The sequence below is a fragment of the Dicentrarchus labrax genome, unplaced genomic scaffold (genome assembly GCF_905237075.1).
Source record: "Dicentrarchus labrax unplaced genomic scaffold, dlabrax2021, whole genome shotgun sequence".
Classification (NCBI taxonomy): Eukaryota; Metazoa; Chordata; class Actinopteri; family Moronidae; genus Dicentrarchus; species Dicentrarchus labrax.
The window spans coordinates 8,191,369-8,205,352 of NW_026136714.1; the positions used below are offsets into that span (position 1 = coordinate 8,191,369).

Below are 13,984 nucleotides of genomic sequence, written 5' to 3' on the forward strand. Positions count from 1 at the left end.
GATCTCAAGTAACTGAAAAAGTCTGTTTGGTCAGAGGGGCCTGTCACAGCTGCACCAACAGGACGAAGACAAAGTGTTCTGAAGGGTGCCCACACAAGCCACACACACACACACACACACACACACACACACACAGACACACATATACAAAGAGTGACATGAGCACCGGACCTCAAACTGGTTTTCTTTTGTGTCTCACACTGCACTAGGAAAGAGCTACAAAAGGTGAAACTTTACTTCAGAGTTATCCGCTCCCATTTAGATGATGGATTATTACCTCTTGTTGTCAAGGCAATCTAAGTTAAACCGGAACAGAGGCTGAGAAGTGAGGTGATAGATGAGTTGAATGTGGCAGTAGGAGTGGAGAGCTGATCATGAATGTTAGATGAGAGTGAGCGAGGGCACTGGAGAAAGCGTTAATGGCACAACAAGGCAAACGGACAAGTCAAATCAGTGCTGAATTCACAATTCCCATAAAGTATTAGTGGAACACAGCAGTCAAATCCAGGTACAACAAAGGCTGCACAACTTTCATCTATTGTGAGAGTACCGTGCTCGATAAGGAAAATGAACTACAAGCTAATAAACTCTTACTTCAGGTGATTATTTTAAATTGCCTGCACTTTGTCTCCCACTGTAGCCAGTTATTCTGATCGCCCTCTTATAACACACCCCACCTCCCCACCAACTGAGACTAGACTAGACCATACCAACTCTGACAGCAAGGGAGGGGGCTCTACTGCAACATCATGACAGCTGCATAATTTTGGTGACATTAAACCCACTGAATGGAAGTGGAACCAGTCCAAAACACATTTTCATTTGTTTCTAAAATCCCTTCAGGCTCTCCTGCCTTCCCCAGTGGTTACAGAGGTTTTTGGGCTGCATCCCCCTCCTCTTCTCTCCTCCGCTGGTGAGCCAGTCAGCAGAGCAAGCTGAACAAAGCCACGGGAGAGAGAGGAGCTTCTGGGAAGAAATGTCTCTCACTTGACTCTGTCTCCTGGACAACCGGGTAAGAGAGGAGGGGAGGGTGCACGAAAGAGGGAAAGGACCGGGGAGCGTAAAGGAGAGGAAAACAACACATTATTAACTGCTTAGATTAGAGGATTCCTTTAGAGAGTGTGTGTGGGGAGGGAAGTGGATTTGTGTGTGTCAATCTCTTGTGAGGGTTCCATTGGTGTCTCTCGTGATGAGTTATTAACTATGACAATAAAGCAGTAAATTATTTTCTTTCCCCACTCCAGAGCATGGACGGGATGAAATTGCAGAGCGCAAGTTCAGCACATTACAAGTGGACCCTGTAGGCCTGAAGGCTTCACCTGTATTTCTTGTCTCTTCAGCCTCAGGTAAGAGTCTCCTCAGTGTTGCAGACGTTTGCTTTGATAGGGATGCTTTTGTTTTTTGGCTTATTTATTGACAAAAATATGAATGACCGAAGGCAGTTATCTGGAGAATTAATAAAAAAGTCAAACAATTCAGTAAAATGCTTGGACTCCGAGCTCGCAGGCAGCTTGAAGTACAAGCATTATTCATCAGAGTAACTCTGAAACAGATAAGTTTGGAGAAATTGGTTTCATTGTGTGTTTGCATTTGTTGTTTATATGCTGCCAGGAAAAGAAACTAGACTCATTGTAGTATGGGGCTTATTCATTCCTGTTTTTTCAGGAGAGTGAGAGAAATTGCATGGTAAAGCCTCAAGATGCTTCACGCACTGTGCACAGAGCTTTGCGCTTCCTTCAGTGCGAGCATGAATTCATCGACAATAAGAAAATGAACACCGTTGTTGGGAGCAAATGGATCTCGAGAGTTTGATTTGACTCCGGATTCACAGTGTGTAAAGAATAGAAGGCACGTCCGCTATAAACATACTGGTGAGTGCTCATGCATAAAGAATATATTCATAGAGGCACTAGTGCTGAAATCAATGCCCCTTTAAATGAGGTGGTATGCTGGCTGAGTTTACACCAGGCTGAATGTGTGTGGGGCAGGAGGCAGCATGTGATATCCATATTGGATGAGATGGAGAGGAGATAAACTGAGGAGGATGGGGTTATTTTTAGCTGCTGTCAGTAATGAAGGTTACAAATTTCTCACCTTTGTGGACAAGATGGAGACATAGAGAAGGAGCAGAAAAAATTAAAGGGAGAGAAAGGGTAGGAGCGTGAGGGATGGCGAGCAAAAGGAGGGAGGGGAGAGATGATTATAGGTGAGAGGTTCAGGCTCACAGCAGGCTGGGATTGCACCGAGCTCCCGCCTCACCTACCAGACACAATCCAGAAATGTGGTGGAGGGTGAAAATGCTGATAGTCGCTTTATCCACGTCTTTATTGGAGGGAAAAAAAATAAAAATACGTATGGAAAATCTGGTCTAGTGGAGCTCAAGGTTCACCCTCCTCTTTTGCTCACAACTTGCTGAACACGACACACAAGACAGCCCAAATACAGCTCTCTGCCGCACAACACAGTCCATCAAATGCAACTGCTGTACTTCAAATAAGCAGGCAGGTACGGCGTGGCCACCTGGGTGGTATTTGTTTAAAAAAGATTAAATAAAAAAGCTGCACAGAAAGTTCAAAATTGAGTTTTGTGTGAGGGGAAGGTAAGGGTATCCAATAGTCACGCAGCATACATAATACAATAGCAGGTTCATCTTAAAAGAGATGAAACAAGATTTCATACCTCAAAAGCTCCAAATAGATGTACATTTCAGGCCTCAGTGTATTTATCAGTCTCAATTTTGAGTCTAAAACATGTTATAGATGAAGAAACACAGCCACACTTTTAGAACTTTAATATAGACCGAGCCATATGGGAGACGGCTTTTATTCCGATAAGTACAGAAAGCAGGATGCCAAATTGCACTCTATTTTTAATCTACACCTGGAATGGGTATAAATCGACTGTGTACGCCTAATCTTGAATGAACAATTCTGGAAGCTTGTAAACACATTAGTTATAGCAGGCTCTGCACTGCTCGCAGTGCTTTGCAGCTGTACACCGCTCAATTATTGTACATGAGGTGCAATGTTCTTGGATGCAAAGAAGCTTCCCACTCATCAAGAAGAGAGAAAAGGATGCGTCCCTGAGGCTGTTCATCACTGTAGTTATATTTCCCCCACTGTACCTGCAACCTTGCAACAGACAGGCAAATGTTTGTGTGTAAAAACTTACTTGGCAATAAACCAGATTTTGAATCTGATTCTGACAGCATTGTCTGTTGCAAGGTACAGAGTAGGTGATAGAGGGTTACCATGAAGCACAGGGCTCTGCCTTAATGTCTTATAGGCACTGAGTCTGCATATCAGTCTCTAATGAGTTCCTCAGACTGTCAGACTTTGACATCTGCACCACTAATCAGCCTGTTTTGATGTTGAAAAGGACACAGAAATGGAGCTGTGGAGATGTGCCAATAGCCCTCTCATGTAGATTTTTCTTTCCAATGAATATTAAACAGCAGAAAAGCACAATTTCTTTTCACAGATTTCTAAGGTACTGGTCATTTGTTTGAAGTCTGACAGCTGTGGTGTCTGTGTCTTCAGTCATTCTCAAGGCTTTTCCCCCCCTTTTCCTCCATTCCACTTCTCTCATCATATTTCTGTGCTCGTATGCGTGCCTCTCCTCTCATCTTCGGCTGATGAGAGCACCATCGTCAAAACAAACTGGAGAGGCAGAGATGAGATGTAACAGGATTACAATAATCTAATTAGCAAAATTAACAGCTGTACTCCACTTAATTTACTGTAAATGTACAATTATACCTCACATATTGCTTTCATGTAGGATTGGTCATGTAATTGGTCAAATGACTTGGACAGAAAAGCGTTTGAAGGGGAAAACGCAGCTTGCATTATGGTCTTACAGAAAACAACATGAGAGTGCTCATTTTGAAATAACAGCCTATGATGAAGATAACCAGTAATTACAGCCTGCAAATTGGAACTTATTATTTTCCTTGTTATTATAGAAAAATAAGGCACTGTGATCCAAAAGTAACTGAAGATAATAACATGTTTTGTTTATATTGCATATTTCATTCTCTGTTTTCATACTTTGAAGCCAAACTTTCCCAACACCATTAATGAATTTGTCCTCTGAAAGAGGAGGAAGTTGATGTTCACACTGCGTAGGCAGATGCTGGTCTGCTGCTTTCCCATTAAAAGGTGCACTGGTGTCCTTGTCCGTGCAGTACGTTGACATGGTGATTAATAAAAGAAAGTGTTGTACAGATTTAAAAATGGCCCGAAATAGGCCTTTTTTCATAAAGTATTAGAAACAGCGGAGCTCTTGGCTTTCAACTCAACAGGCTTTCTTATCTCTTCCATAAAAGGGAAAATCAAGCATAAAACCTCATTAGCATATGTAAGTCCTGTGGACATTTGAGAACATGAAAAACTCTCAAAGTGTGAGAAACACTAAAGCTATGGCTGATAATGATGTGGCTGTGAAACACATGCATTATCAGTGAACTGGGAACTGACTTTGTGGAGACAGTGGCCGCACACAAGGTGGTTTCTGACACAGACATGAGCACATTTTCTTCTCTAGCACTACCATGAAATAAGGTTTATTCAGGTGTAAGAGCACAAACAAAAATCCCATAAATCAACAAGACTCCAGTTAATTTGCTCCAGGGATGTCTCTCCAGAGTCTCTTTCTTTCATTCTAACACGAGGAGTCATTTTTACAATTATTTGATTTAATGGTATAATTTGTAAATTCTTCTTTTTTTCCATGATTGATTTTCACTTCAGCTATAGAGCTGAGAGCAGCTATCTTTTACACATAATCAAAATTCACTATCTTACCTGGCTGACCTTAAAGCACAGTTCTAAAGAGAATAGATAAATTGCTGCAGTTAGCAGGCTCACTGCCACTTGAATGCAAACTGTCTGCAGTATCTTGTGTAGAGGAGTGAGAAAAAAGTGGCACCTATTGACTTCATTAGTCAAAGGCTGCCCATCACAGGAGATAAACCCACAACTGTCTCTCCTACTCACTCTTCTTGTCAGTAATTAGACATGTGAGATGATTTAATTTGCTGCAGAGCAGACACAGTTACTTTGACTGTTGATATTTAGAATGCCACCAACAGACTCTCTCTGGGTGATAATGGCTTGACAGAGAGAAGAATTAAATCACAGCTTTTAGCCTGTCTCACCCTCAAGCTCTTGTGATCAGCATCTTAAAGCAGTTCTCTGAACCATTTTCTCTTATAAGACCTTGAGAAACAAAGGTTTCCCCTCCTCAGTTTCCTACACGTGAGCTGCCGATGGAGGGCCTTCGGTGACAGCTTCTTAAGGACAGACTTAATTCTCACATTCATGTCCACTAAGTGCAACTGGAAGTTACCTTGTCCTTCATTTTTATGCTTATGTCAGCTCCTCATAGTTGGAACATATATTCAACTTCCCGGGGGGGTTTAAGTGAGGAATGATCAAGTGGTGTTATGTATCCCTGACAGGTGCCAGCATGGATGTGGATGATGAGCCAATGCTGTTTCAAACCAGCTGGGGAGGGGAGGAAGAGGAGGAGGAGGAGGAGGAACAGGAGGAAGAAGATGGAGTAGCACACGCAGCTGGACAGAGCTGTTTCTCTGGGGAGGCTGGGGTGTGTGGGCTGTGGAGGGCAGTGGGGTGGGTGTACACACAGCCCTGTGCCAGTGGAATGGTTTTAGGGGTAGTTGTCCTGCTACCGTGCGCCCTGTTTGCCTACATGCTCCTCTACTGCCCTCCTCTGGACATAGACCTCTCCTACAGTGCCTTTGAGGTTCACAGTCACTTCTCTGCCGAGCGCTTCGATGCCCTCGCCATTGCTGTAAAGACTCAGCTTGGGTCCTGGGACAGACGTAGGCGAGACTTAGATAACAGCGAGTCTGATGCCCTGCGGGAGCTTCTGCTGGAGAGGCTGGGCAGACAGAGAGTGTTCAACAGGACAGATAATGAGGGTATGGTGTCCTATACTCCACAAAATGAGCCTTTACATGCAGGAGAAGATCAGAAGAGTGGAGCGGCAGCGGGCAGAGATAAAAGCACAGAGCCTGATTTGGGTCAGAAGGAAATAGAGAAGCACAAGAACTCACATCACAGAGCAGATGAGAACGAGGACAGATCGTGGGATGGAAATTCCACTTTGCCACTCATTAGGAGGCGCAGGTATGCTCCCAACTATTACTTGCAGAGCCAGGCTCTGTGGAGGATCGAGCTGGTGTTTGTGGCTCAAGGGAAGGGCGACCGCAACATCTTCACCCCAGAACGCCTGCAAACGATTCACCACGTGGAGCGTCTGCTCATGAAGCACCCACAGTTTCATCAGTTCTGCTGGAAGCCCCTAGAGATGTTGAGGGATCTGCCACTGGGGCCGTCTTACTGCTCCCCACCCAGCTCACTCCTGTCTTACCTCTATCCCAGTGAGAGAGGAGGGAAGATATACTATGATGGCATGGGCCCAGATCTCGCTGATATTCAAGGTGAGTTCACAGTGAAGAGGGTGGCAAAAAAAATAGCTTTCAGCTGAAAGTATTACCTGAGTTCTCCTAACAGTGCTGATTTGCCGTGTATGTATTCCCAGGTTCTCTGAGTCTGGCCATCACCCACCCACAGTTCTACTGGTACGTGGATGAGAGTCTGTCCCCTGAGCATCTCTCCTCCTCTCTCTTACGCAGTGAGATCCACTTCGGAGCTCCTCTTCCTTCTTACTACTCCCTGCAGGACCGAGCTGATGAGCAAAGATCTCGCTTCAAAAACTTTGTGGTTCAGTATGCAGACATCCTGGCCAAGCAATCTACCAGGTCAGGACAAAATGACTGCAATATCAACCATTTATTGCAGTTACTGTTATTGAAATGTGATGTTATCTTGTATCTGCTTGCCTTGTCCCAGCCAGGTGAAGGTGCTTTATGGGGGAACAGAGCTGTTTGATGATGAGGTGAGACACACCTTCCACAATGATATGATGCTGGCCGTCATCAGTGGAGCCTGCATTACTGTGCTCGTCTATGTCCTTACCTCCTTTTCCGGTACAGTATGACCTGTTCTCTATTCCACTTGCATTGGTGTGCACATATCTCCGTGTCAAAGTCACTTATTCGGTAGCATATGAATGTTGAATAGCTGCTTGTTGTTTTCTCTCTGCAGTTTTTCTCACATTCTTCGGACTCGCCAGCATCGGACTGAGCTGCTTGATGGCTCTGTTCTTTTACCATGTTGTGTTTGGCGTGAGGTACCTGGGCATCCTCAATGGAGTTGCAGCATTTGTCATTATCGGTATAGGTAAGGGAAAATACATTTTTAATTGGCTTTCTGCGGTGACAAAATCCACCTCCCAGCATCTCTAAAGCTCACAAATTAAAAATTAATCTTTGTTTAATCCATACAAAAATGGAAGTGTAAAAACGATACATTGTGGTTTTACACTGAGGTTTGTGGCTGGCTGTTTCTTCCTGAAGTCTTGTCGTCACTATGAGGCAACCAGTGAAGACAGGAAGTAATAGTCCAGCATATAAACGTAAACCAGCATCCTCCAGCAGCCGCTGCTAGTCGTAGCTTCGTATTTCAATCCAACTCTTGGCAATAAAGTAAATAAATGTATTCCCAAAAATGTCAACTATTTCTTTAAATGTTGGAAAAACACATTTTTGCAGTACATTTATTTTAATGTGTAGTAAAGTTGCTCTTTTCTTCTCTCACTGTTGCTCAGGGGTGGATGATGTATTCGTGTTCATCAGCACCTTCAGACAGGCTTCCCATCTGCATCAGCCGCAGCAACGGATGATCTACACAATTAAAACAGCTGGCCGAGCTACTTTCCTCACCTCGTTCACCACTGCAGCTGCCTATGCTGCTAACACCTTCTCTCAGGTAATCATAGAAGAGAAATGCAGCCGTTAATGGGATCTGTACAGGAAGTGTAAATGACTCCCCCGCTATGGATGAATAGAAGTGCCTCTCTCAGCAGACAGCCATTTTCATGCGATAAGCACAAATTGAATGTTTCAAGGTCCTTCACACTGTGCCTCGTTTAACTGACACTTAGATCCCAGCCGTGCATGACTTCGGCCTATTCATGGCGCTCATTGTCAGCTGCTGCTGGCTTTGGGTGTCTGTCCTGATGCCAGCCGCCCTGTGTGTCTGGACGGAGTGTGTGGAGCCTCAGGAACATGCCTGGTTGAATTGGTGAGGCGTTTTCTTCCTTACTTTTGTGTGTGATGTTGTTTGTGCATGCTGTGCGACACCACGGGTGAGATGTAATCCCTTCAGCTGTCTCTCTCCCTAAACTTCGTTCTCCCTCTGAAGCTGGAAGCTGTTTTCGGGCCTGTCAGCGAGCCACGGCCCTTTGTCAGATGAGGATGATGATGTGGCACTTCTGTCAGTGGAGATGGAGCCAGGTGAGATTATTATCTCCCTAGCATTGAATGAATGATGGGGGTGAATTGGAAGAGGGAATGAGTCCAGGCTGTAAAACGCCGCTGTCCAGGCACCACTAAGCCCTTCTCTTTGTCTCGGCCAGGCTCCTGTGACACAGACAGTGATGCAGCCATTCTTTCCCTGTCAGTGGAGACACCTCTGTCCCCTCCGGGGCAGCAGCATGTGGGTGTGGTGAGCACTAATCTCCAGTGGGCCCTGAAGCATTTAGTGGCAGAGCCAGCTGTGGAGCGTCGAAAAGCCGTTCTAGGTGAGATTTGTAATAAACTCTGAGAAATCACAAGGATTTTGACACGGATAAGATCTGTTTATTCTCCATAAAATGTCAAAGGGAGAGATTTCCATTATTTGGTTTTCGTAGATATTATTTGGCAAGCTCTTAATCTATGAATTAGAAATGAGAGTAACATCCAGCTCAAGTAAGAATTGTTTAAGAAATGCTGTAATCTCTGTCCAGCCTGAGGGGATGTAGTCTATCAGAGGAAGAGCAAGCACCTATCATGAAGTATTCATCCTCCCTCTTGTAATAGATCCTTGCTCCTGATCTGTCCCTCAGCTGCTCTATCTACTCCATCAGACCCTCCTCTCCTGCCATTGTTTATCATTGTCTTCCTGTCTGCCCAGGTGTCTTCCTCCTGGTTCTGCTCTTATCTGCTGGGTGCTGCTGTCTCCTGAGGCCGGCCACTCACGCCCCCCTTCTTTTCCGCCGGGACACAAACCTCCAGACTCTGCTGGCTCTGAGGAGCAACCTCAGTGGTCAAGGCATCTCCTGCCCTATGTGCTCAGGTGAGACTGCGACAGTGATGGAAACCACCAGAGAGATCTTAAATACGTACATCTGAATTGCATGTCATGTCTTGCAGGCGTGTTCATGGAAAAGCCTCATCCTTTGTACACCCACACTTCCTCATCAGCATTTAAGTTTTCTACACATCAGCAGACCCCGAGCACAACGACCTCCACTGCTCCTCAGAGCTCAGTAAAACCAAATTCAGGCACAAACCAAACAGGTAAAATGTTCAGCACATTATAATCCTCTTCCTTCTTATTTAAAATCTCTTCCTCTATTTATAAATATTGCACTCTGTACTGTTTTTTTAGGCTCTTTACTTACAGTGTACATATCAAAGTTGGACCTTGGAGCCTCTACAACCCTTTACCGCTTCTCGCTTAACACCAGCACTCCGTCCCCATGGAAGCTGTGCAGCACAGATCACGAAGAGGTGTCATCCTTTCAGGTTAGAAGGCAGAAACTCAATGATTTTTTATAATTAGTTGTAACATTGTGTCTCCCAACTGTGATATGTGCCACTAAAGCGGCTTATAACTAATCTTGTTTTATCTGAATAGGCTTATAATCATCCCTGCAGCAATTACACCACCAGAATGACAGTGTGTGTTTCCCATGTGTACCACCCGTACCCCAGCTGGATGATCACATCCACCTCATGTGACCCCCGTCATGGCTGGACGCCAGAGTTTTCCTTTTATGCAGCATCGTCTCCCCAGCAGCATAGCAGGTGAAAACATAAATGAGGAAACAAGTGAGAGCGACTGTCTTGTCGTTCACTGGACAATCTGTCATCTCAGCTCTGCTTTCTCCTCTCAGGAGACTGTACTTTGCCCAGCGCCGTCTGAGACCTCATCCCAGCCGAGTGTGCGTCACCCCGCCTGGCTGCAGCATCAGTTCTGGGCCTGATGGACCCACACAGGGGACCTTTTATGCTCCTCTTCCCAGTGGTGAGTGAGCTAGTGTCACAGTGTCAGAAAACATCATTAACATAAAGACGGTTTATTAGCCCATCAGGAAAACTATTTCCGCACTGCATGTGCTTTTTCATTTATTCTTATTGTCATAGAAATAGAAAAAATGCAGTAACACTGACGCTTTCAAATATAGCTTGTTAAAGTGGCACTCTCTGAACCCACTGGAGTATTTTTCCACAGTACTCCACGTGCATATATTTGTACACTGTATAAATAAATGCCGTTTAGAGATTTTTTTCTTGTTCTATTTTCAAAGATCCTTCATCCGCTGCCAAAACAAAACCATCCAAAACGTTTGGCTTCAACCCTTGCAGTGGCGGTGCATGTGGCCACCCAGCAGTGCGGCCCCTGGTTGACACCGGGGCGATGGTTTTTGTTGTGTTTGGCATCTTGGGAGTCAACCGAACGGAACGCAGGGACAACCATGTTATTGGTGATATGGTGAGGGTCACACCTGTGTCAGTACATCTGAATAATCAGCAGAAATAAAGCGGTTTCATGTGGTTGACGTGGTGTTTGATTCTCTCCAAAGGGCAGCATTATATTGGATCCAGACTTTGATATTTTCCAGGAAATGGGACGTCTTTGTAAGATCTGTAAAGCTATTAGTGCAAACAGACAACTTGTGAAGCCAGGAGGAGCACAGTGTTTGCCTTCAGGTAACACCCAAATCTTTTATTTTTGAATAAAATATCATCAAACAATAATATTAAGCCGTATCTGGCTGATACAGTTAATTGATTAATTACTTGATCACCAAAAAGTCATTATTTAAGCAAACGTGTCAAAAATACACTGTTTCCAACTTTTCAAATGGGAATATTTGCTGTTTTTCTTATTAATTTTTAATAGCAAATGGGATATTTTGAGGTTTTGGATGGTTGGCTGGACAAAACAGGCCACCTCAAGATGTTAACATGGGGTTTGGGAGATTGTGATGGACATTTTTCACAATTTTATACAATTTTATAAACCAAATAATCAATCAACTGAGTGTAAGATAGTGCTAAGTGCTTTACAACTGCAAAAAACATGGCAAAACCTGAACCAAAAGAAGGTAATCCAAAAATAAAATAATTGCCTGTAGAGAATGAAAGTGTGCAAAAGGTGATGTCCTTACTTCTGTTCTCTCCAGGCAACAAGCTGTCTTCTATTCTGCCTCTGCTCCATCCTGAGTGTCACTCTCTCCCTGAACCCAACCTGCTCCCGGGGCAGCTCTCCCACGGAGCGGTGGGAATGCACGGAGGCAAGGTCCGCTGGCTGTCCATGGCCTTTGAGTCTGTAAGTCCCTTCATCTTTCAGCTTTTCATCTCCCAGCATCACAGAGCGACACATTTCCACTTTACCGTGCCTAACACTCTACCTCCCCACCCCCCCACCCCCCCACTCCCAAGACCACATACAAGGGGAAATCGTCCTTTCAGACCTATTCCGACTTCCTTCAGTGGGAGAACTTCATCCAGGAGCAGCTCGCCTCCCTCCCGCAGTCCTCCGCTCTGCAACGGGGTTTTCAGACCTGCGAGCACTGGAAGCAGATCTTCATGGAGATCATAGGCAAGTGAGAGTGCATGTCGAAGAGGTGTGGTTTTCTCTGCTAACTGAAGAGAGATTAATTGTAAGGAGTAAGTGAGAGCAGCAGCATGTAAAAATCTGATAATATACTGCTCTCTGCTCTGGTTATAGGTGTGGAGAGTGCCCTCTGGAGTCTGCTGCTGTCTCTGGCCATCTGTGTGGCAGCTGTGTCCGTGTTTACTGCACATCCTCTGCTGCTGCTGCCAGTACTCATAACCATTCTGGGTAAGAGATGAAGTTGCATATTTGGAAGTGACACTGAGAAATGCATTTTAAAAATTGAATATTCAGGCTTGGGTCAGGATCTTCTGTGTAATTACGAGTTTTGGGCCCTCAACAGGAGTGATCTCTCTGGTGGTGGCAGTCATGTATTGGCTGGGCTGGGAGATGGGAGCAGTGGAGGCAATTTCTCTGTCGATACTTGTGGGATCTTCAGTGGATTACTGTCTGCACCTGGTGGAGGGATATCTGTTGGCTGGGGAGACGATGCCCTCTACGCCTGGTCATAGCTCGGTATGGGAGTGTAAATTTGTTTCACAGCAGCAATTAGAAAAACTTCCATGGTGCACTTTTTTTTTTTTTTTTACATGCATGCTAAAACAAGCTAATGAGTAAGATTTTGGATTTAACAAGGCAAGAAGCACCCTGCAGGCTCATGAATAACGAGGAGCAGCTTCTCCTATTAAACTGCGTTGTGTTTGCAGGAGCCTTCAGCCGAGAGGCAGAGGCGGACCCTGGAGGCAGTGAACCATGTGGGCGTTGCCATAGTGTCCAGCGCCGTCACCACGGTGATCTCCACAGTCCCCCTCTTCTTCTGTGTTATTGTGCCTTTTGCCAAGTTTGGCCAGATAGTGGCCATTAACACCGCCGTCTCCATTTTGTTCACCCTGACCGTGACTGTCGCCATGTTGGCGTCCATGGCCCCCGCCCGCTTCAGCAGACCCCCTGGCGCTGTGCTGAAGGCCATCCTGGCCGTGATGGCGGCTACAGCCTTGGGAGCGGCTGTGTGTTGGGTGGGAGGACAGCTGGGAACACTGGCCTGGCAATCAATCAGCACGTAAAACACAACTGTCTGCCAACTCACTCTGATGTCAGGCCGAGGAGTTCCTCTGTATGCAAAAACGAGAACTGTGAGCACTCCATTTCCCTCCAAGCTCAGGAGGAATATCAGATCAGTAAATGATCTTGTACTTTACAGCACAAAGATGTCAGAATCTACTCCATATTTAGAAGCTCTTTGTCATCACCTTTTTTTTTCACTTGTATTGATCAGTGGATTGTAAGTATTACCCATTGGGTACCTCTTCTATAGTATAAATGACTATGTGACTCACTGTAGTGGGTTGACCTTTCTGAGCTGACATGATGATTCAGCTGAGGTATTTGTTTTAATTTGATATCACCTTCAGCCTAGAGGTGGAGACGATTGAGTAATCATTGGGAAACACTGGCTGAGTCACAGTTTTCATCAGTGTGTAACTTATTGAGTTGTGAAGAGCTGCTGGCTGTTCTGTGACCCTCCGTTGTGAACACCGCCGCGCTCTGACGTCTGTAAAGATGAGTGTTACTGGTTCACATGATTCACGGCCATCTTGTGAAACATCACTTTTGTGTTTTCTTAGTTGTACAATGAATGTGTGTTCAGCCACATTTATAACAAAGGTTATGATGTCCTAATGTGGCTGGATTAAAAGTTCTACTAGTCAAATTTATACTGTGCAGTTTTGTTAAATGTAATGTGCAATGTAAATGTTTGAGTATGCTGCTCTCACACATTCTGAACTGAACTGATGCTGCCAGCACACACTTCACTTCTGAAGAGTTGTGTATACCAACGCTTACAAGATATGATTTCTGACCCTTTCACGTGTTTATATCTTAGATCTCAAACTGCTTCAAGGTCTCTATTTTTGTCATCAGCACCAATTGAATGAGACCTCTTGACAGGTCCTCAGGTGTACCCTCCACACACCCTCCACTGCACTTTTAGGCACTCACTGCAACCAACTCTACCCCCTCCTCTGCTCTCACACAATTCAGAGCACCACTCATGCAGCCATCTACACTGGCTCCAGTCTGCCCCGCAGTGAAGGTGAGGGCCATTTGTCAAACCACATAACACAATAATGGTTAGGGAGAGCAACCGACTCAATTGCGACAAGAGCAGTATATTTCTGTTGTGTGTGTGTGTTATTTGTGAATGTCAAATAAAACAGGTGCAGAAA

At 44.9% G+C, this 13,984-nt stretch overlaps 1 protein-coding gene across 2 annotated transcripts; it reads left to right on the top strand.

The window, feature by feature from the left end:
- The first annotated feature begins 119 nt into the window (after positions 1-119).
- disp3 (dispatched RND transporter family member 3) lies at positions 120-13,984 on the top strand. 2 transcript variants are annotated; one of them, XM_051421522.1, is made up of 22 exons: positions 120-1,012; positions 1,245-1,346; positions 5,462-6,466; positions 6,568-6,787; positions 6,879-7,015; positions 7,134-7,268; positions 7,696-7,856; positions 8,032-8,171; positions 8,292-8,383; positions 8,506-8,670; positions 9,045-9,206; positions 9,284-9,430; positions 9,522-9,658; positions 9,771-9,940; positions 10,030-10,160; positions 10,444-10,628; positions 10,720-10,846; positions 11,323-11,468; positions 11,582-11,741; positions 11,871-11,984; positions 12,100-12,272; positions 12,464-13,984. In XM_051421522.1, the coding sequence occupies exons 3-22, from the start codon at positions 5,470-5,472 to the stop codon at positions 12,818-12,820; spliced, it is 4,056 nt and encodes a 1,351-aa protein (XP_051277482.1). In that variant the 5' UTR covers positions 120-1,012; positions 1,245-1,346; positions 5,462-5,469; the 3' UTR covers positions 12,821-13,984. The 2 variants fall into 2 exon arrangements, with proteins under 2 accessions (XP_051277482.1, XP_051277483.1); XM_051421523.1 differs by lacking the exon at positions 120-1,012 and adding an exon at positions 1,103-1,119.